Genomic DNA, 24,491 nt, shown 5'->3' on the forward strand with positions numbered 1-24,491 from the left:
TTCCAATTTTCCCAGATTCATACTTTGTACATTCCATGTTCCGATTTTCAATGGATGTTTACAGCTATTTCTCTTCATTTTGAATTGTGTCCCATCAGCAAATGAAGGTCCCGTGGGCTTTTCTCCCATGGGCTGGAGAAAGGCAGGTGGTCCTACCTATCGCAAGGTTGTTGTTGTTGTTGTTGTTAAGTGCTGTCGAGTCTGAACCGCCGACTTACCAGTTCAAATGGCTTTGCAGTCTGGCGCATTAACCCATAGCACCACACCAGGTAGGTGGTCCAAATTCACCAGCTGCTCCTCGGAAACGCTATACAGGGTCCCTATGAGCAGGAAGCCACTGGATGGTATTTAACAACAACAAACAAAGGTAACAAACACAGAGGCCCATTTGTTATATTCTTATATTCAGAAAAACAAAACAAAATGAAAACAGTTAAAATGAAGACCAGCTTGCAGTGTGCTCTATCTGGTATTATCACAGAAAGAGGCCAGTGTTGCTTTTGGATGGAAAAGAGAGTCCTGCACAAAATACCCCTAGTGAGATACCCACACACAACGTCATAGCTGAATTAAAATAAAGGATACAAACATACAAACTGGATGGCAGAATTCTACATTACCTAATATGAAAAAGGAGCCTTGGTGGTACAGTCATTAAGCGCTCAGCTGCTAACCAAAAGGTTGGCAGTCTGCTTCAGTAAAGATTATTGTCAGGTGCCAGTGAGTTGATTCTAACTCACAGCGACCTCACATACAATAGAAACACTGCCCAGTTCTGTGCCAACCTCATCACCATTGGATATGTTTGCCTTACTGATGAGGCCATTACGTCAAACCATCGTGTTGAGGGTCACCTTCTTTTTCACTGCATGAAATGCACACATGCATTCCTCTACTATGCATGATGTCCAGCCCCAGGAACTGGTCCTTCCTGATAAAATGTCCACAGTGTGTGAGACAGTTTTGTCACCCTCACTCTTAGAAAACCCATGGGGGCAGTTCTACCCTGTCCTGTAGAGTCACTCTGAGTTGGAATGGACTTGATGGCAATGGCTTTGGTTTGGCTTTTTGGTGATGTGAACAGAGTTAGTTATCCCTAGTTTGGTTAAACCATGTTCAATATAATATGTGCCTATAAACCCTGTTGTTGTTGTTAAGTGCCGTCGAGTAGGTTCCGACCCATAGCGACCCTGAACAGGGTTTCCAAAGCTGTAAATCTTTACGAGAGCAGGAGCCTCATCTTTCTTCCGCAGAGCAGCTGGTAGTTTCGAATTGCTGACCTTTTGGTTCGCAGCCCAATTCGTAACCACTACGCTATCAGAGCTCACTAGATAGAGTAAGCTAATACTTAATCCTCCTAACCCCACAATAGGATTAACTAGGAAAATTACAAAAGTATATACAATCAAGGAACAACCTTGTTTCTTCAGTGTACTAGGCTGATAGGGACAAGAAATTTAGATATTGGCTATAAAAAATGGTAGAGGGGACTACAAAGGCATCAAGTGGTTAGCTTACAGGCTTTCATGAGTGTGCTTAGTTGCAGAATGAGGAAGGTAAAGTAGAATCCCCACTGAACAGTTTCCTTCCTTCACAAATGATCTGCTGAAAGGGGTGACAGTGATAGCCTATTATGACTCAATTGTGAATTGTTCGCAGAATTAATTGTGATAGTCACAACTATAATTGTAGCAGATGTGCAACTAAAAGGAGGGAGTAGGTAATGTTTCATTTCAGAACAGATGGATGATTCCAGGACCATCAAGAAGGAAGAGCATGAATGGAGTGTGAGATCTCTACCTAGAAAAGTGACCACAATGGCTGTGTGCCTTCAGGTGGGAGGCTGGCTTGCAGAATGTGCCCTTTGAACATTTAAATGAACATATATTTTTGTTTTGCTTTGTAAGAGTACAGCAAATATTTGTTCCTTGTTCATTTGTGAAATGTAATATGTAAATGGGGTGCTACAGGGAGGATGTAGGATAAATGTTGCAGGGAAGGGATTGTAATCATTGTGATGAAACAAGATGTACAGTTTGCTGAATGTAGAGCTGATGATCTTGTCTGTAAACCTTCACCCAATTCACAAAAAGTTAAGAAAAAAAGTATATACAAGGGGGCTTCAAAAAGTTCAAGGAAAAGTAGAATTGAAAGATAACAGAATTTTTCCACAAACTTTTTGAAGTTCTTTTGTATAGTGAACTGGTTGGATTACGATACATTTTCTGTTAAGATGGTGATTAAACATTATTAATAATCATCATTTGTTGTTATGTATTGTGGAGTCAGTTCTGACTCACTGTGACACCGTACAGGGTTTCTGAGGCTGGAAATCTTTATGGGAACAGAAAGCCTCATCTTTTTCCTGTGGAACCACTGGCAGTTTCGAACTGCTCACCATAAGATTAGGAGTCCAACTCGTAACCACTATGCTACCAGAGCTCCTTTTATTAATAGTAGAAATGCCATTTCCCCCTACTAATAGTTACATCTGTTGACAGAACAGTTGTACTAAAGATGAAGACTGGCATATCTAACATCCCCATTTAACTTCAAGAGTCTTATATACAAAGTCAGGCTCAGGGGCTGGTCTGGTCTTGATATGTCCCTGGATCGCGTGAGCTGGCCCATTGACCAAAGGACAGCTCATGCATAGGCTGGCCACTAGTTTATGCATAGTATGGTGTGAAAAGATATGCAGGGGTCACAACTCTTTCAGAAATTTAAAATGGAAGTATAGTAAGAAATTGTTAATTGCAAATAGAAGATTTATAGAAGAGTCTCAAGCCAGAGACCTCACAGTCCCTGCTCTTTCTACAGTTGCTTAGTTAATTATTTCTGCCTTTCCTAAGGAAAGAACTATTTAGCTTTCCCTGAAGTCCTGTGTATGAAGGCAAGTCAAAAAGTATTGCTACAAAAAAATCACAGAAACCTGTATTAAATCAAAACATGAAGCTATTTCTCCACATCTCCTCCATCTAGGTCTATACACTTCTGAAGGCAGTGTTTCCATCTCTCGAACTCTTCACTGAAAAATTTTGCACGTCTCATTTCACACAAGGTCAAAGCAGTTTTGGCATCCTCAAATGGCGTTCCTTTAATATGTTCTTTGAGCTTTGGGGCAAGATGAGGGCTAAAAGGTAGACGGAATATGGTTTACTAATGTATTTTTTCTAGGACAGCCCTTGCGATCTACAAAGAATGAGCAGGTGCATTGGCATGATGGAACAAACTCCTTGGTGCAACTTTCCTGACCTTTTCCTCAATTTTCTTAAAACTATTCATAGTAAGTCCCTGTATGATTATTTTGTGCCCTCTGAGAAGATCTATCAAGATGACTCCTTTGGAATCCCCAAAAACAGTCACCATAACCTCTTGCCTTGAATTTAACTGGCTCAGCAGATTCCCTTGGAAGCCAATGTTTTCGAGACAAGTGTTATTACTTGTCTGAAGCCATCCACTGATTACAGACATGCTTAAACATGATTTGTGTGGAATAAACTCATGAAATGGAACCCTAGTAAGCAATACTTTTTGATTTACCTTCACATGTACCTTATAATAAACCTGCTATTTTACTGTTTACTTCAGTCAGTCTTCTGTCACAAAAAATTTTAGCAATAATGCTTTTAACTTTTTAAAGTACTTTCACAAGAATATGTCATTCTCTGAACTCTTTAAAATTAGGTGGGATTAAACTTCCCATTTTACATATGAGAAAACTGAGGCAGTGGGATTAATAGCTTCTTTACGTGACACAAATCTCACTGGCACAATCATGATAATAACATGGGAGCTGTGTTTTCCCATTAGACTGATTTGATTGAAGTCTGTTTTTGTGTAGAGTTCTTTGTTTCTCAATATCAGCTACATCAAGAACCTTATGATAAGGTAGAAAACTAAGTTTCTCTCTTACCTGTCTGTTGGATGGTGGTTACTGCCTGGGCATTACACTGCAACTGTAACATGTGTCTCAGCATCGCCACTCCCCAAATACTCAACTCTGGAGACAACCCAGGAGTCACTGCTGCTTTCGGCTTCGAGAACTTCAGATTTTGTATGAGGGCCCATGATCTGGCTGTCTCTAGCTGCTTGCACAGTGCAGCAACACTTAGACCACAGAGGAATTTGTGCTCTGAGCTATGGTTTTCAGTATGGGGCAAAAGGTTGAAGACAGCATTGTAATTAATTTCATATTTTCCATTAATATCAAATCCAGGAATTGGGGTCTCAACTATTTTTCCATCTTCCTCATTCTTCCCCAGGTCATCACTGAACTTATTCTCGATTTCAGGCCAACAGATGTCTTTGTTACTAATCTCACCACAAAGCTTCCTTATGACTTTACCAACATCTTCAAACCTAGCTAAAAGAGTTGATCTCAGAGCAACATGGCAAAAGACCCCAAGTGTGAGAAGTAGCCCCCCTTGGGGACACTCTACACTATGGTAAAGCTCCCAAGCCTGCTGCATACATTCTTGGCTGCAATACTTGGCGTAGCTGCACTGCTCACAGGGAACCAGAGCTAGAGAGTACTTCAAACATCGGTGGCAGTGGAGGTCCCCATTGGTAACTCTGATGTCCCACTTGCTCTCTAGGCCATGGTGCAGTTGTAGCATTTCTCCTGGGTTAAGGACACTCACAAAGGCCTCCTCCTTCACCAGGAGCTCTCCTGGGTGAATATCTTTTGTGGCAATCAAATAGCGGCCTTTGAGAGGGTCTGTACGTAAGCTGACAGATGATGATGCACCAGGAATTTGTTCATTCTCTTCCATTAGGTCCACATCCTTAAAAGCTTTGGTTAGATCTGCTGGGAAGGTTTCTGCAACAGTCTCCTTTCCTTGTACCTTTATTTTCAGATGATGCAGGTTTCTCTGCATAACCTGAAAGTGGGAAGCTGCCAGTGTAGGTTTGGCAGTGAAGATCCTTTCAAGATCACTGAGGGTCTGGCTTGCTTCCTGTAGCTGCCCCAGGCTCACAAGACACTCCGCCTTACGCAACAACATCTTGGGTTGCAATCTTTCTGGATACCCATGCCTCTGTGCTCTGGTGATGTCTTTAAGACATGTCTGAAAATAGAAAGGAAACCCCAAATGACCCTTGGTCCCTATTCTTCAGTGTCCACTGAAAACCTTAAAGATATATACAGAATAGTTAAAAATGATTAAAAACAGACAACTATAACCAAATGCTTATTTCTTTAAGTCATGTTTTACCCCTGTGATCTTTTAGTTGAGTGGATTAATAATACTCACTGAGGAAATTATGTTTGTCTTACTAAAAACTTCTGCATTTAAGGAAAATACAGTTTTATAGATAGAAGAATTACAGGATGGTGACTGAGAGAGCAGACTTTGAAGTCAAAAGACCTAACATTGTCTCTTACTACCTGTATGACCTTGAGTGAGTGACCCAATTTCTCAGTATATCATGGTTTTCTCATCTGAAAAGTAATATTACCATACAGAGCTGTTTTAAGGATAAAATAAGATTATGTATCTAAAGTGCTAAGGAATATAATATTCAATAAGTGGTAATCATTATGATAAGAAGGGAAATAGAATGAATGAATAAAGGGAGGTTGTTGTTGTTGTTGTTAAATACCATCGAGTTGATTCCCACTCATAGTGATCCTGTATAGGGTGTCCGAGGAGCAGCTGGTAGGTTTGAACTGCCAATCTTGTGGTTCCAAGTCCAGTCTGCTCCTACAGCACCACACCAGGCGCCCACAGGGAGGTCATTAAAGGCTAAATGTTTTGTAAGTTCTTGTAATCACTGTCCTCAGCATTCCAGGACTTCCTTGCTTAGAAATGCCTGCAGTTAGATTCTTGTTCTTCTCTTTGACTCCTAAGGACAGTAAGTGTGAACTTGTGCTTTTTGAATAGTTCTTAAATCTAAGTATAATTTAAAGTGCTCTGAAATTCCAAAATGGATGCTTAACACTGATATTTTAGAATTTGTCCTTTAACTTCTCTGTTACTTCTCTACGATGTCTCACAGTTCCTATTAAAACATAAACCTGATTATGGCCACTTCCCTGATTAAACAACTCCACAATTAGAGGGATGAGAAAAGTCACTAAAATAAAGTTCACCTCTTCAAGGGCACACAGAGGCATTTCATCTTTACTTTCCCACTCAGAAAAGCATGCTGAGGGTAAGCTACATACTATTACAGGGCTAATCTTGAACAAGCTCTACTTGCTTAAAACAAAACCCCAGTAAATAGTGTACAAACACTTGGAACCTGATTATTAGCAACATTATCTTACAGCTGAACTTGACACTGAGAACGGCTGACCTAGGGGTTCTAGTTCATGGCTCTGTGGAATGTCCTGTAACTCCTGTCAACCAAAACAACCCCAAATGATAACCTGTGACAGGTAAAATGAGGAAGAACACTTTGGGTGGGTATTATAAACTGAATTGTGTCTCCTTAAAATACATGTCACATTTGGTTAGATCATTGTTCCCAGTACTGGGTGGTTGTCCTCCATTTTGTGATCTGTGTTATAAAGTCTAACCTCTATAGGTTAATGACTCAGGATCAGGGAGGGCTGTACCTTGATTCCCACCCTTGCTCAAGGCACATCTTTTAATTTATAAGAGATGAAAGGAGAGAGAAGCAAGCAGAGAGGCGCAACCTGACTATACTAAGAAAGAAGAGACAGGAATGGAGTGTGATTTGAATTTAGGGTCACTGTGCTGAGAGTCTGTGGACCCAGGAGAAGACTGATGCCAAGACACACAGAGATCTTCAAGGAATGCTGGACCCACAGATGTTGACAAGAGACAGGGACCTTCCTCCACAGCTGGTAGAGACAAAGCTTTCCCCTAGAGATGGAGTCCTGAATTCGGATGTCTAGCCTCCTAAACTGTGAGAAAGAATACATTTCTGCATGTTGAAGCCATCTACTTGTCATATTTCTGTGCAGCAGCACTAAATAACTAAGATTTTTTGTTGTTATGTGCCGTGGAATCAGTTCCGTGTATAGGGTTTCCCAGGCTGTAAACCTTTACGGGAGCAGAAAGCCTCATCTTTCTCCCGCAGAACTGCTGGTAGTTTCGAACTGCTGACCTTGCGGTTCGCAGCCTGATTCGTAACCACTATGCTACCAGAGCTAAGATGGTAGGTATCAATATACTTCAAATCCAACCACCTACAGCATGGCTTGATTTTAGTGTTCAAATGTGGAAGCAGAGATGAAGGTCTAGTCCTGGCCTTGCCCTCAAGTGACTCGCCTGTAGATTCGAATAGCCCCAGGCACCCCAGTACTTACTTCATACTGACCCAGGTGGAAGAAGGCTGCGGAACGATTGGCATAGCACAGTGAGATGTGCTCAGTGGCAGGCAGTGAATGCGATACTCCCTGTAAAACAATGATGGGTTACATGCATCAAGTACTTTTTCAGGTTATAGGCGCCCTATTACTAAACACTGTACACAGCTGGGAAAGTTAATGAGCTTCTTTGTGCTTCAGCTTCATCTCTAACTACATTAGATCACAGTTATGAGGAAATAAATACCCAAAGCACTTTGAAGCTAAGACAGCAGAATGCCACAAGCAACTTGGAAGGTAAATTAAAAAAAAAAAAAAGGGAACTACTTACCAGCATAATCCTGCATGTAACAAAAGACAATAGTCATAAATAGGAATTCACAACAGAAGAAACACAAATGATTAATCCATGTGTGGAAAATAATTGGTTAATTAATATTATGGATAGTGAAATATATTAAAATTACAGCACAAAAGGGATACATTTGTTTCCTAATTGGAAATGATTAATTATAAACATAACAGTGGTATTGCTGAAGAAAAGATGGGGATTACTGAATGAAAATATTGGTACAAAAAGTAGTCATTGAGAAAGAAATAAAGTTGGCCCTTTATACAATAAACACTTCATTAGAATATACTCCAAATCCATCAAAATCTTAATGTAAACAAACTATGAAATCACTTGAAGAAACTGTAGTGAAGCATTCTAACGATGACCGAAAACACAGAAGTCCTAAGAAAAAGGTTAACAAATTTGACAACGTTCAAAAAAAAGTTTGTTTTTTTTTCAGAGTAAAAACCATTGAAAGCAATGTCAATAGACAAAGAATAGACAGGAAAAGATATATGCAACTCATCACAGGCAAAGGGCTAATTTCTTTATTCTATCATGAGTTCCTGTAAATCAACAAGATGACAACCAATATAATCCAGTAGGAAAATAAGCAAATGATATGGACAGACAGTTCTTATGAGAAATATAGATGGCTCTAAACATATGGAGAAGCGTTCAACCTCATTCATATCAGCTAAGTGCAAATTTAAACTCTACTGAGATACCATATTATAAGCTATCAGACTGACAAAAATAATAATTATAATGATAAAATTGATAGCACTGAGTTGGCAAACAGGTGAGATAATGGGCAATGTCATATGTTGCTTTGTTGTTTTGTTAAGTGCTAATGAGTCAGTCCCAACTCATAGCAACACTGTAAAGGGTTTCCAAGGAGTGGCTTAGGGGTTTGACCCATCAACCTTGTGGTTCAAACCGCCTTGTGGTCTAGTGTTTTATCCCACAGCACCACAAGTGGGAGCGTACAATGTCCTATGTTTAAGGAGGGCAATTTTGACAATATATAAAAGATTAATAAACAAATTTTGCTATGTATACACACACACATTATAAATATGCTTATTAATTCAGCATTTCCTCTTCTAAGCACTTATTTTACAAATACAATCATCTATCTTGCAGACACATAAAAAATTACATATATGCCAAGTTTCTAATCACAGAATTGTTTGAAATAGCAAAAGACAGGAAACAACCTAAATGTTAATCAGCAAGATACTGGTTAAATACGTTACAATACAGGCACTTAATGAAATGTCATGCAGTTATAAAAAAGAATGAGAAGTGCTTTATGTACTGATGAGGAAAGATCGTCAAAATTATTGTTAAGTGAAGAAAGCATGGTGCAAACACTTCTGTAAAAAGAGTTTGTGGGTGTCAGTGTTGCCAATGAGTTGTTGAGAGTGCACTCTGCTTTGTGCCGGCATGGGGTTGGGCCTGATGCCAGGAGTTTCTCAGGGAACTAAAGCATGGAGGGCAGGGGCCTTTAGGGTAGCTTTTGCTTTTCTCCATCCAGGTCTACATTCCATCTTTCACTCAGGGATAACATTCACCCGGCAGCCTTTGGCACTTCATGGTGCTGGTGAAACTGAGTCAGGTGCCACCTCCACAAGAAGCCCGGGCCCACTGATGCCCTCGTGCAGCTGAAAATGTGGGAAAGTGGACAAGCCTAGTACAATCTACAAATCGGTGCAATTAGGTGACTCTAGCTCTGCAAAATCAATTGTAACCCGTTGGAATACTTGCTCTATGTTCTATGTTCTGTCAAAATGCAGCTTAAGGTTTTAAACCACGACATAGTGTTAGTTTAAGAGGCTGAAATACCCACTATTGTTTCCTTAAAAGTCACCTATTCATATTTCTTGATGTTTTTTAACTTGTTGTGCTCACTACTGTAGGGATGCTCTTGGGATGGGGTGGGTTAGGGGGGAGTTTGACATGAAGAGGAAAATGAACCTGCTAATTTGCTACGAGGAAGGTAGAACTGTAACTCAAAGAAACAAAACAAAACAAAAAGATTGTATAATAGTAAAAAAAAAAAATAGTTTGTGCTCATGGAAGATTATTTATACTTATTTGTACATACATACATTTAACAATGGTAGTTTCTGGGGATGAGAAACTAGTGGCTAGGGGTCAGGAGAAGCAGACTATGAGAACATACTTTTAATTAAAATTAAATAGAACTAAGGAGCTCTGGTAGCGTAGTGGTTATGAATCGGGCTGCGAACCTTAAGGTCAGCAGTTCGAAACTACCAGCTGCTCTGCAGGAGAAAGATCAGGCTTTCTACTCCCGTAAAGATTTACACCCTCAGAAACCCTGTACAGGGTCGCTATGGGTAGAAACCGACTCGACGGCACTTAACAACAACAACAACAACTACTAATAGTAGTAATATAACCGTAATAACCAGTTTTAGCATAAGATACAGAGAATGAACATTCCCTTACTTTGCTAGATGAAATGCTAACTAGTTCTTTCCTGGAGAACCATTCAGTATCTAGGACCAAAAGCCTTAAAAAACACTTTCCTGTTGACTTTGTAATTGCTCTTGTGGGAATTTAGTCTAAGAAAATAATCAGATATGTATGAATATTTACATAGAGAGATATTCATCACATTATTAAGATATCAACAATTTGTCAATTTTTTTGAGAATTAGACAGCAATTAAAGGAGAAGATAAAAATCAAAACAGTTGATTTTATCCATTCAGTTACTAATAATGTTACAGAACAATTTTGTTAGCATGAATATAATCTAAGAACTATTCCATTTAAACAATTTATAGCTATATTTATCACATAACTGGACTAAGAAATATAATAAATGCTTTCCAAAAACCAAAAACCCTATGTTGTTGAGTCAATTCTGACCCATAGTGACTCTACAGATTACAGCAGTGTTCCCAAGGCTGAAATCTTCATGGAAACAGATTGCTACATCTTTCTCCTGTGGAGTGGCTGGTGAGTTTGAACCACCATCTTTCAACAGCCAAGTATTTAAACTACTCCACCACCAAGGTTCCTTTTGCCAACATTAGATGTTAAATCAAGCTCACTTGTGTAATGGCACATTAAGTCAGTCGTAAAAACTCATGTTGTAGTAGAAACTTAATAGCATGAGGAAATGATCACAATCAATGGTTGAAGGAAAAAAGTGGGCTACAAAATAGTAAGTACAGCATGACTCCAATTTTGTAAAAGAAAATGGATTTTCAGAGGAAAAAATGTAAAAATGTGACTGGATGGATAAAAGCAAAAATGTTAACAGTGTCTATTATTAGCGATGGTTTTTTTTTTACTCTCTATGCTTCACTACAAGGAGCTCTGGTAGTGTAGTGGTTACGAATTGGGCTGTGAACCTTAAGGTCAGTGGTTCGAAACTACCAGCTGCTCGGCGGGAGAAAGATCAGGCTTTCTACTCCCGTAAAGATTTACACCCTTGGAAACCCTGCACAGGGTTGCTATGGGTCAGAACCGACTCAACGGCACTTAACAACAACAACAACAACATGCTTCACTACATTTTCCAAAGTAAACATATAATCAGATAAAAAAAAATATTTTTAAAAAGAAAGAAGATAGCAGCTTTATTAAAATTATAAAGTACCACAATCACCTAAATACTAGCATCATGAAATAAGGTAGTTCATCTCGCTCCACATCCAGAGTAGACCTAAGTTTTTGTCTGACTTCACTTTTCATTTTGCTTTTCTTGAACTTCCCATGTGATCATATTATGATGTACATGCATAAAGTCAAAGAGATTAACTCTGAAAAAGAATTAATAAGCCATTTATCATTGGATCATTACACCTAATGGATTTTAATCCTTCAGTAGTCATATTGTAAGGCAGAGCTTCTATACCTACAGAAGCTACTGTGGTAGGTCTGATCATTTCTGGAAAATGAATTCCAAACTTTAGGCATAGGCCTGTTAAAGACTCAAATTTCCTTTTTTTTTTTTTTTTAAGATGTACTAAGTCACAGATCAGGTACAAGAGATTGGCACACTCTTACTTTAAGCTCATCTCTTAGAAGCATGAAGACTCTCAAGGGAGCTTGTTCTCGCTCCTACTGTGGAAGCTGGATAGTAAGAATAACAGATTATTAAGAGTCATAATTTCTCCTCAAAACCTAGCTTGTTGATGGTTAAACTATAATTACACAATAAAAATCAGTTGACTGTCACTCACTCATATTAGTATAAGATTACAGCTTACAAATGGAGTTCAAGAGGACAGTGGACAATGAGCTCATTTTTCCTGACTTTACACCATTCAGTATCAACTTGTTCTGTTCGAACAACTGCCTCTTGGTCTATATACAAGTTCTTCATGAGGACAATTAAATGTTCTGGAATACCCATTCTTCATAATGTTATCCATAGTGTTATAACCCACACAATCAAATGCCTTTGCTTAGTCAATAAAGCACTAGCAAACATCTTTCTTGTATTCTCTGCTTTTAGTCAACATCCATCTGACATCAGCAATGATATCCTTCATTCCAAGTCATCTCCTGAATTTGGCTTGAATTTCTGGAAGCTCCCTGTCAGTTATGCTGCAATTATTTTGTAATTGTCTTCAGCAAAATTTTACTTACATGTGATATTAATGATATTGTTTGGTAATTTTTGTATTCTGTTGGGTCAACTTTGGAATGGGTATAAATTTGGAACTTTTCCATTTGGTTGGCCAAATTTCTTGGTATAGATGAGTGAGCACCTCCAGTGCTACATCAGTTTGTTAAAACATTTCAATTTGTATTCCATCAGTTCCTGGAATCCTGCTCTTTTCCAATGCCTTCAGTGAAGTTCAGACTTCTTCCTTCAATACTATAAATTCTTGACCACATGCTAGCTCTTGAAAAGATCAATTCTTTTTTGGTAGAGCTACTGTGTATTCCTTCCATCTTGTTTTGAAACTTCAGTTATCATTCAATATTTTACCCATTGTTGCTGTTATGTGCCGTCAAGTTAATTTCAATTCATAGAGACTCCGTATAGGGTTTCCAAGGAGGGACTGGCAGATTTGAACTGCCAACCTTGAGGCTAGCAGTCCAATGCTTATCATACAACGCCACAGCAATACCCTTAGAATCCTTCAATATTGCAACCCGAAGCTTCAATTTTCTCTTGAATTTTTTCAGCTTAAATGCTGTGTGTGTTCTCTCCAGGTCTCTGTACGTTTCACTCTGCACTTTTGTTTGTTAAAGCGGAGGACAGCAAAAAAAGAGGAAGACCCCCAAGATGGTTCTGATACAGTGATAGTAACAGTGGGCTCCAAAATAGCAAACATCGTGAGGCTGATGTCGAACCAGCAGTTGCTATGAGTCGGAACCAACTCAATGGCACCTCACAGCGACCATCAACCTCACTTATGACTATCTCATTGTCCAACATTTCACATTGGCAACAATATTGAGAAATCTACTATCCAACTATTCTGCACATTAACGATGTAATGAATGCCTGGGTGGATAGACAAGAGTAACACTGCGATGGTTAAGGTTACTAGTCAACTCGGCTGTGCCCTGATTCTCAGTGGCTTGGCAATTATATAAGGATGTAATTTGGGAGTTATATGTAATAATATATTGTTAAGTGCCATTGAATTGGTTCCCATCCATAGTGACCCTGTATAGGGTTTCTGAGAAGCAGCTGGTGAGCTTGAACTGCTATCTGGCAATTCAAACAACTTTGCAGTCCAGAGCATTAACCCACAGTGCCATACAGTCATCCTGTATTTTGTGATGTGATGTAGTCATTCTCCATTTTCACTTAATATCTGCTATCATGTAATAACTTGGTATTTGGAACCTAATTGTGTAGCTAAGTGAGGGGTATGTATACATGTCCTGAATGCCACTAAGAAAATCTTGTTCCCATATTCATTTCCCATATCCTTTCAGATGCCTTGTAACAGTAAGTTTACTATGCCTCTGATTCATGTCTGACAGCTCTCGTTGAACTGTCTGCCTTTTGTCTGAATGACTGATGAAGGTTATTGGTTTGATAGTCCTGATTTTAGAGAGCAGCTAGATCTGGGTTAGCCACAGTGTTAGCTTACAACCAATATGTCTTAGATTCAGAAAGACAAACACATTTCATCATCATAGTTGACACTGTCTTTGTAAACGGCCCTTTGAAATTTTCTGTTCAGCTTTTTTACTTCATTTCTTCTAGCTGCTTTAGCTTCTCTATGAGCAACAACAATTTTCAGAATATCTTCTTACATCCATTAAAAAAAAAAAAAAAGTTTTATTGTGAATTATGTGATAGTTTGGGAGAACATTAGTTTTACATTCATCCTATCGTATATCGTTTCATTGCCATGGTTACAATCCCATCCATGTATCATCACCCCACCAAAAAGTATACCCTGAAAGCCTGCTCCCTGGTCGTCAGCACACAGCCCCTCTCCCTCTTTGGGTCTAAAGTCCCCAGCTGCTCCATCTCTCTACGTCATCTTCTCTGCCTCCATCTCTGGCGTCACTGCTTCTCTGGTAGGGTCCTGCTCTCTGCTCTTCTCCCTTGATGGTCCCAGGGACCTCCGCTCCTAGACTGAAAAGTTAATCACTCCCCTCCTTGCTACAAAACGTCTAACTTTACATTTCTAACTCTCACAATCAGTCCTGGTAACAATTATTCACTATTGTTTCACAAGAGACCTATCCACATTTCCTTTCATCAGCCCCACATAGATAAACTGGCTACTACTTAGTGAGATTCTACCTTTCTCCATGCCCTCTAGATCTAGGTTCCCTCTTGAAAGCTTGTAAGCCAGTCACTTCTTGCCTTAGTAGCCCCCCGCATTTTGGGTAGCCAATGTCCAAGTGGCCTATCCCTGTCTACTCTGAGGGGGTGGGAGTGATCCTTGCTGTAAAGATTTGTTCCCTCTTTTGAGCTACTGCTTCCATAGGTGCAGGTCAAGTTTATCAAATTGTTCCAGATTACTCTTTTTTTCTAGTTGAGCTCTTATCATCCAGTCACTGAAGCTAGGTCAAGTGGGTATTATCTGCAAGTGTGGGTGTTCTTGTGCATATGCCCTCTCTTCTTATCAGCTGGACGCTTCACTCTCCACTCTAGTCCTCTGTGGCTATGTCACTTTACATCCATTTTTGTCTTTGCTTTCTTTCTTGTCTTTTTAATGATCTTTTGCTTTCTTCATGGATTATGTTCTTGATGCCATTCCACAACTCTATTAGTTTTTAGTCATTTATGCCTAATGCATCTAATCTGTTCTTGAGACGGTCTCTAAATTCAGGTGGGATATATTCAAGGTCACATTTTGGCTCCTGTGGACTTGTCTGAATTTTCTTCAGCTTCAGCCTGACACTGTTCTAGTAGTCTGCCCTTGGCCTTGTTTTAGCTGATGATACTGAGTTTGAGTTCTTTCTTGCCTCTTCCTACAGATACAGTCGATTTGATTCCCTGTGTATTCCACCTGATGAGGGTCTATGTGTATATACCCTGTTTATGTTTTGAAAAATGGTATTTGCAAGGAATAAGTCATTGTTTTCACAAAATTCTATTATGTGTTCTCCAGAATCCTAAGAAATGCCATATTTTCCAATTATTGATCCTTCCTCTTTGTTTCCAACTTTCCCATTCCAATGACCAGTAATTATCAAAGCATCTTGATTACATGTTTGATCAACTTAAGATTGAAGAAGTTGGTAGAATTCTCAATTTCATCATCACTGGCTTTAGTGGCTGATGTGCAAATCTGAGTAATAGTGGTATTAGCTGATTTTCCTTGTAGTCATATAGATATTATCCTATTACAAAACAATAACGTACTTCAAGAGAGAAATGCTCATTTTGATGATAAATGTGACACTATTCCTCTTCAATTTTTCATTCCTGGCACAGTAAACCATATGGACTATCTGGTTCAAAATGGCCAATACCTGTCTGTCCATTTCAGCTCACCAATGCCTAGGATATCAATCTTTATGTATTCTATTTCATTTTTGTCAACTCCCAACTCTCCTAACTTCATATATTCCACATTCCAATCATTAATGGATGTTTACCACTGTTTCTTCTCATTCTGAGTTGTGTCCCATCAGCAAATGAAGGTCTGGAAAGTTTTGCTCCACTCATGCCATTAAAATCTACTTTGAGGAATCAGTTCGTCCCTAGTCATAGTTTGAGTGCCTTCCATGGCTGAGGGGCTCATCTTCCGGTTATGTCTGTCAATGTTCTTCTGCTATTCATAGGGTTTTTTAATTTTTTACATTTTACAACAATTTTAATGTAATTTAAAACATATACATTGATTCACCAAACTTTGGATATAAGATTGCTTTTTTTTTAAAAAAAAATAAGAATCTGCTAATAGGAAATTGATAGCATTTTTCTTTTTTTAAGGTTTTTATTGTGGATTAAGTAAAAGTTTACAGGGTATTCATAAGGTTTTCATTGGCTAAACATCAGTGGACCACCCTCTCTTTCTTTCCTGTCTTGGTCTGGAGTCTCTGCTGAAACCTGGATAACCTGCTGTATTTAAAACCCCAATGGCATAGCTTCCAGCATCACAGCAACATACAAGCTACCACAGGATGGCAAACTGACAGATGAGTGGTAGAGTGGGTGTGTATATTTGTATAGTGGGTGTAACACAAACTACTTTTTGCTTCAGAATATAATAGCAGAGTTCTGCTAGGTCTTCTTCTCCTCAAGTTATAGACAAAGTTAATACTGGCTGCAAAATTCCATAATGTTACTCAATCTTCTGAAAAAGTATGCATTATTAAATTGTTGCGATAGTGCCTCCTGCTGGACTGGGAGGATCTTACCTTAGAGTACATCACTGCTGCTCCCATATAATCCTTCTCCTGAAATTTTCTGTTACCTTCTTCTTTGTAGAAAAGGGAAGCCGTGGGGTCCTTTGCCACCATATAACCACTAGAAAGTCTTTTTAAAAACATCTCATCTTCAGGTCTTTATGAAGAAAGGAAGAAAAAAACAGAAAAAGGTGAAGTTAAGTAGATTAGTTATTTCAAGGAAAGTATTTGAAATGGATTGTATGCCTGAAAAACATTGGAACACATAAGGTAAGGGACTGTGACTGGAGGAGAAAAATATTGTGGTCTTAGAGACATAAGGTCTTATAAGGAGGAGCTCTGGTAGCGTAGTGGTTACAAATCAAGCTACTAATCTCACAGTCAGCAGTTCGAAACTACCAGCTGTTCCATGGGAGAAAGATTTACAGTCTCGGAAATCCTATTCAGGGTCACTATGAGTGGGAAGCGACTCCGTGACATATAACCAACTAAGAGACATAAGGATGGGAATTTCTATTTAGAGGACAAGGTTGTTATTTTTTCCCCCTCTTTAGCTCATAATTACTGGACAATGAACCATCTCTTGGAAGTAAAGGAGCTTTGGTATGGAGAATGACACAGTACATAGAGCATTTCTACCAAGGGTTTTTTGCCACTTAAGATGTTAAAAATGCTTGAATTGTGGGGGGAAAGATCACATTAATACATGTGAATTCTGGGAAGACTCTTAGAGGTATCCTAGAATTTAGGACTATCTGAGAAGACAGCATTTAAGAAATAAGTGAGGCAGGACGACAACAGTTTTCTATCCAATTAAGCTTAGTCATCTGAGTTTTCTAGAATTTTGGGACACAATCTTTGGAATTCATTCATCTTCCATTAGTTCCCACCAGTCACTCTTGGTTCTAGTAAAGGAGGTGTCCTCAGTTTCCCAAACGATACCATCCTCACTCCTACTTCTGTTGTTTGCAATTGTCCTCTTTTTAGATTTCTATTTCTCTATTTAACGAATCTTTTCAAAGCCTTCCTCCTTAGTTTTCTTTTACTACTCTTAAACATGATGAACTTTCCCTTTTCTGAGCCCTAGCCAATTGCAGGTATAGTCTGCATCACATAGTTTAGCATTCAACTGGCATCCAATTTTGAAATCTTGTTAGTTCTGTCCCACTAGTTAGCTTATAAGGGTCTTACAGGAGTGGCAGTTCCATTGAAATTCTCTCACATTCAATCTCAGTTTCAGTAGAGGTTCTTTTGTGCCCCTCCCTGGGCCTAGCACCATATTGGCCCGGAGTGGGTGCTCAGCATATTTACTGTCAGGAAATAAACAATACTATTGGAATGGTTTGGCATCAAATCTTGGGTTTTGAGACACATCTGTATGTAATCAGATGCAGCTCCATGGTTAGCCTATAACACTTGTTCTCAAAATATGGGTTGAGTATCTCTGGAGTTGAGATTCTTTCAGGGTTATCCAAAAAGTGAAAATCATGCATGATGGGTAAATGATCCATTTAATGAGTAAGACAGACCAGTGGATTTTAGTATATCAGAGTATGAAATTTCATTGATAAGGTTTCAAATTCCACCTTCCAATTAACCTTTTCAAAACTACCACTTGTTGAGTTTTGGTATAGTATCAAGAATATCCTTAATTATATGAAAGTGTTACATATATACTCTTTCCTGTTTTCAATTACTTATCTGTGTGAAGCTAGATTTTCATGTGCTTTAACTAAAACAATATTGCAACAGATTGAATACATATGAAAATATGACCATCCACTGGTCTTCTGCTAATTCATGAGTTAAAGAAATTGTAAATAAGTACAATACCATTTTCACTTTTGTTTGTCTTGGAAAGTAATAATATTGTAAGATGTTATTATATCCACTATTCATCTGTTGGGGAGTACAGTGGCTTCATATGATAAGCACTGTACTGCAAACCACAAGGTCGGTGGTTTGTGCCCACCAGTTGCTCCGTGGGACAAAGATAAGGCTTTTTGCTCCAACAAAGATTAAAAAAAAAAAGCATCAGAAAGTGCAGGCTCCATGGCGCTTAACAACAACTCATCTCTCAGTTTGCTGCACTGTGGTGGCTAGTATGTTGCTGTGGTGCTGGAAGCTGTGACATTGGTGTTTTAAATACCAGGATGTCACTCACGTTTCAATGGCGCTTCCAGACTAAGACAGGCTAAGAAGAAGGAAAGGCAGACCACTGCTGAATGTTGAGCCACTGAAAACCTTATGAATAGTAGAGGAACATTGCCAGACACAATGTCGGATGATGAACCCCTCAGTATGGAAGGCACTCAAAATATGACTGGCGAAGAGTTTCCTCTTCAAAGTAGATTTGACTTTAGTGGTATGAATGGAACTAAGCTTTCCAGATCTTCATGCACTGATGGGACATAACTCCAAATGAGGAGAAACAGTTATAAACCACCATTAGTAATTGGACTGTGCAATGTACAAAGTATGAGTCTAGGAAAATTGGAAATTGTCAAAAACAGAAGTGAAACGAATAAAGATCAATATCCTAGGCATGAGTGAGCTAAAATGGACAGTTATTGGTAATTTTGAATCAAACAATACTGTGGCTTACTCGCCAGGAAGGCCAAACTGAAGAGAACTGGTGTCACATTAATTGTCAAACAGCATTTTAACATCCACCCTGAAAGAGAATGCTGTCTGTGATAAGATAATATTCATATGTCTCCAAGGAAGGCCAGTTAATACCACGATTATTTGAATTTATGCACCAACCATTGAAGCCAGTGATGATGAAATTGAAGAATTCTGCCAAATTCTTTGGAGTTCTGGTGTAGTGCTTCAGGATAATGCGCTGGACTTCAAGGTCAGCTTGAGCCACAAGGCCGGCAGTTCAAACCTACCAGTTGCTTCTCAGAAACCCTATACAGGGTGGCTATGAGTTGGAACCAATTCAATGGTATTTAACAACCACCACCAATTTTTTCAGTCTGAAATTGATCAAACATAACAATCAAGATGCATTGATAATTATTGATGATTGAAATGAGAAAGTTGGAAACAATGAGGGAGGATTGGTCAGGCTTGACAGGGATGGGCAACTTAGACATTGGCTACCTAAAATGTTGTTGTTGTTGTTAAGTGCCATATCAAGTCAGTTCTAACCCATAGCGACCCTCTAGAGGGTTTCCAAAGACCAACTGGTGAGCTTGAACTACCAACCTTGCAGTTCATACCAAGTTTGCAGTCTAGTGCATTAACCCACAGCACCACATCAGGACTCCTAAAATGGCTATAAAGGCACGAAGTGACTGGTTTCCATGTTTTCAAGGGGGAGTTTAGATTCAGAGTGTGCGAGGGGTGGGGGTGGGGTGGGAGGTAGAACCCACACTGTGTGCTTTTTATCCTGTCTAGATGGGTCTGATGAAAGAAGATGGGGATAAGACTCTTATGATTCAGTAGTGAGTAACTGTTATCATGACTAATTGCAATTGTCGCAACTGTAAAGGTAGCAAAAAGGGGTGAGTGGTTGATCTTACAGTTCAGGAACAGAGGGCCCTGTGACCATCAAGGGAGAAGAGCAGGAGTGGCGTGTGGGACCCTACTCAGAGATGGAGGCAGAGATGATGACATGGAGAGACGGAGCAGCTGAGGACTCTAGACTCATGGGGGAAGAGGGGATGTGTGCAGGCAGCTGGGGAGCAAGCTTGCAGAATGTGCCCTTTGGTTGTTTGAATGATTAGTATACTCCTGAGTGTTTTGGTGTACATCCCCCCTCCAAAAAAAAAAAACCCCAGAGGGAATAGAAGTAAATACTGTTGAATGATGATGCATATAGGGGGTTGTAATCATCACAGTGACATGAAATACAATAGGATAAGTATAAAACTAATGTTCCCCCATGTAAGCTATCACTCAATGCAAAATAAAAACTTTAAAAAAAAAGAGGGAGGATTGCTAATTGGAAAATATGGTCTTAGTGATAGAAATGATGCTGGAGATTGCATGATAAAATTTCGCAAGACCAATGGCTTAATCATCATGGCAAAGACCTTTTTTCAACAACATAAATGGGGATTATACACATGGACCTCACCAGATAAAATACACAGGAATCAAACAGACTATATCTGTGTGAAGACATGATGGAGAAGCTTAATATATCAAGGACACACTTTTGCTCTTGTATACTTGTTTTTATTTTCTTCAGCTTCAACATGAACTTGCTTATGAGCAATTGATTGTCTGTTCTGCAGTCAGCACCTGGCCTTGTCCTGACTGATGATACTGAGCTTCTCCACTGTCTCTTCCCGCAGATATAATCAATTTGATTTTTGTGTATTCCATCTGGTGAGGTCTGCCTGTATAGTCTCTGTTTATGTTGTTGAAAAAAGAAATTTGCAATGAGTAAGTCACTGTTCTTGTGAAATTCCATCATGCAATCTCTAGCATCATTACTATCACCAGGGCCATAGAAATCTTTGTTCCCAACTTTCACATTCCAATTACATAATTATCAATAGGTCTTGATTCCATGTTTGATCAATTTCAGACTGAAGAAGTTGGGACTGTGCTGAGAAGGAGGACCTTCTCCTACATTACCACAATACCACCATCACACCTAAAACAATTATCAAACTCAAATATCATTTAAATTAAAAATCTCCCAATTGTTCCTAAAATATATTTTATGTCTCTCTTCTACCAATTCCATTTACAATCAAAGTTCTAATGTACTATTGCTGTTGTTAAGTGCTGTCAAGTCGATTCAAACGCATAGTGATCTTGTACAGAGTTTTTAAGAAGCAGATGATGGGTCTGAATTACCAACATTGTTGTTAGCAGTCCAGTGCTTATCCTACTGCATCACACCACACTTCCTAATGTACTATATCTAGTTATTTCTCCTCAATCTCTATTTGAGTTAATATAGTTTTGTTTTGTTTTCTTAATAGCATCCCATATTCCAGTTTTGTCTCATTGTTTCCTCATGATTTGATAAGCATCTCCTTTTTTTCTATGCTTTAAAATAGTTTATATGATGTAGTGATTATGTGTTTCTTAAAATCTGATAGAAAACTTCCATAAAACTATGTAGACTTGATACATTATTTAAGTGGAAAGACTTATTACAATAATATGCATATCACTGTAATATCTATGTATACACACACACACACACACACACACACACACACACACAGATATACAAGAAGAAAACAAAAGGTCATTAAGAAGACAAAAAAGATAGACCAAAATGGATATTGAAGAGACTCTGAAACTTGCTCTCCAGCATAGAGTTGTTAAAACAAATGGAAGAAAAGAACTGAACAGAAAATTTCAAAGGGCAGTTATTGGTGTCTCCATGCACAGAAGAAATAAGAGATGAGAACCAAAGATGCTTGGAATCAATTACTCCAATGGACTAATGGAACATGTGAATATAAGTCTCCACGACTCTGAGACCAGAAGAACTAGACGGTGCTTGACTACCACCATTAATTGTCCTAAAAGGAAAACAAAACTCAAAATTATTTTTTGAAAAATGAAACAAAAAAGGGCCCACTGTTCAGAAAGAGGTTGGAGGAACCTATGCCTATGGCTTCAACCACCCTTCAGGTCTGGAAAGGAACTCATCCTTGTGGTCCAATTTTCAGCCACGTAGTAGAGAAAGGGGAACAACGTCACCAGTAAGGTATGTTCATCATGGAACAGCCAATCATTTAAAATCAAAAGGGCAACATTTACGTCAGGGCAAAGTTGAGAAGGGATAAGAAGGGTGATGAAATGATAATAGGAACCTCAGGAAGGAAGTGGGGTAACTGTAGTTGCATGGAGGAGATTGCACTCACTGAGATGAAACAAAGTGTGTAATTTGTTGAATGTCAAACTAATGATCTTGTCTGTAAACTTTCACTCAATTCACAATAAAAAGTTAAAAAAAAAAAAAAAAGAATATAAAACAAAATTCAAACAAACAAAAAAGATTACGGAGTTTTCCCATTAACATTTGAAGCCTTCTTGGATTTTGGGAAGATTGATCATTTTATATGGGTATATTTACTCTATTTGAACAATTGGGTGGCCTAAACCTATTTGGTTGTAATGTATTATTCTTTTAACACATTGCTATATTCAATTGCTAATATTAAGATTTTTTATCTGTCTTCCTAAATGATATATAGCCTATATGCCCTTTTCTGTGTTCTTGTCAGCATTTGGTATCAGGCTATGAGAGCCTCATCAAATGAATTGATGAGTATCTTCTCTTCTTCTATGCTTTAAAATAGTTTATATGATGTAGGGATTATGTGAGTCTTAAAAGCTAAAAGCCTTATCTTTCTCCCACTGAGTGTCTGGCAGGCTCAAACTGCTGACCTTGTGGTTTGCAGTCCAGTGCTTATCATATAGAGCCAAAGTGCTCTCCTTGCACACATATAAGGTGACTGAAAATTCCAAGGCTTGGGTCAGGCACACCTTAGTCCTTACAGTGACATCTTTGCTCTTTAAGCACTTTAAAGAGGTCGTTTGCTACAGACTTGCCCAGTGTGACGTGTCATTTGATTTCTTGACTACGGCTTCTAATGTGGATCCAAGTAAAATGAAATCCTTGATATCTTCACTAGTTTCTCCATTTATCATAATGCTACTTATTGGTCCAGTTGTGACGATTTTTGTCTTCTTTATGTTGAGGTATAACCCATACTATGTCTCTTCATTAGTAAGTGTTTCAAGTCATCTTCACTTTCAGCAAGCCAGGTTGTCTCATTTGCCTATCACAGGTTGTTAATGAGTCTTCCTCCATCCATTCCAGACTCATTTTCATTTAATCCAGCTTCTTGGATTATTCACTCAGCATACAGAGAAGAAAAAAATGAGGGGCACATCATCCAACACCACAGCCAACATGGCCCCACTGCTATCTGTATGGTTTTTATTGGCTAACATTCTTTTTTTTTGAGCTAATACATGACTTTAACAAAGTTGCAGGATGCTAACGTTCTTTTTTTTTGAGCTAATATATGACTTTAACAAAGTTGCAGGATGCTAACTAACGTTCTTTTGGAAGTAGACTGCTAGGTCTTTCTTCCTAGTCTGTCTTAGTCTGAAAGCTCTGTTGAAACCTGTCCACCATGGGGGATCATGTCTGTATCTGGAATATCAATGGCATAGCTTCCAGTGTCACAGCAACATGCAAGCCACCACAATATGACCAACTGACAAGCAGGCAGTGGAAAGGTTCTACCTAATGTTATAATATGAAATATAAACTAAGTGCCATAAATATGAGCAAGGGAGATTACTATATGAAGATGTAATTACTTATATAAAAATTCCAAATGAACGGTCAGAAAAATGATGATATAATAACTACACATTAGTTAACTATTTATAAGATGATAAACAAATGTTCGGGCTTTTATTTATACTAGCAATCCTCAATCAGAATGTAATTGGGAAGAGGACATCTTATTCATAATAATAAAAATCTTATAGTAAGTCAGAAAATACAGCAGGAAATATGCAAGACTTATATAAAGAAAACTATAAAACTTTACTTATTGACATAAAAGAAACACTAAATAAATGGCAACACATACTCTTTACTTGGATGAGGAAATTTAATACTGTAAAGGTGTCAGAACTCCCAACGGAATCTATACATCCAACACAATCCCAATCAAAAACCCAACAATATTTTTTATGGACTTGACAAACCAATTCTAAAGTTCATGTGAGGGAAAAGATAAAATAGCCAAGATGATTTTGAAAAAGAACAAGCCATGTGTTTATATTGGAGGAAGCTTGGATTAATGTGATAGCAAAACCACGATTTTACTACAGACTTGCTTTCTTCCTACTTCTGGTAATTAAATCTTAGTGAAGAAACTATTCCATGTGCTTGAAATTGTTGGTGGTGTTAAGTGTCATTGAGTCAAGTCATAGCGACCCTGTATAGTGTTTCCAAGGATCGATTGGTGAGTCTGAACTGCTGACCTAGTGGTTTAAACTAACCTTGCAGTTCAGTGCTTATCCTACAGCGCCATGCCAGGATTCCAGTGTGGTT

At 38.6% G+C, this 24,491-nt stretch overlaps 1 protein-coding gene across 1 annotated transcript in view; it reads right to left on the reverse strand.

Moving 5' to 3' along the window:
• SMYD4 (SET and MYND domain containing 4) overlaps positions 1-24,491 on the reverse strand; it is a 62,483-nt gene that overhangs the window by 26,536 nt on the left and 11,456 nt on the right. Inside the window, exons 2-4 of the mRNA XM_006863234.1 lie at positions 16,445-16,589; positions 7,280-7,369; positions 3,917-5,069 (exon numbers count right to left, since the gene is read on the reverse strand). Of these exons, the coding sequence (XP_006863296.1) occupies positions 3,917-5,069; positions 7,280-7,369; positions 16,445-16,589 (1,388 nt within the window). The remainder of the gene's footprint in view (positions 1-3,916; positions 5,070-7,279; positions 7,370-16,444; positions 16,590-24,491) is intronic.

The sequence above is a fragment of the Chrysochloris asiatica genome, unplaced genomic scaffold (assembly GCF_000296735.1).
Source record: "Chrysochloris asiatica unplaced genomic scaffold, ChrAsi1.0 scaffold00054, whole genome shotgun sequence".
Classification (NCBI taxonomy): domain Eukaryota; kingdom Metazoa; phylum Chordata; class Mammalia; order Afrosoricida; family Chrysochloridae; genus Chrysochloris; species Chrysochloris asiatica.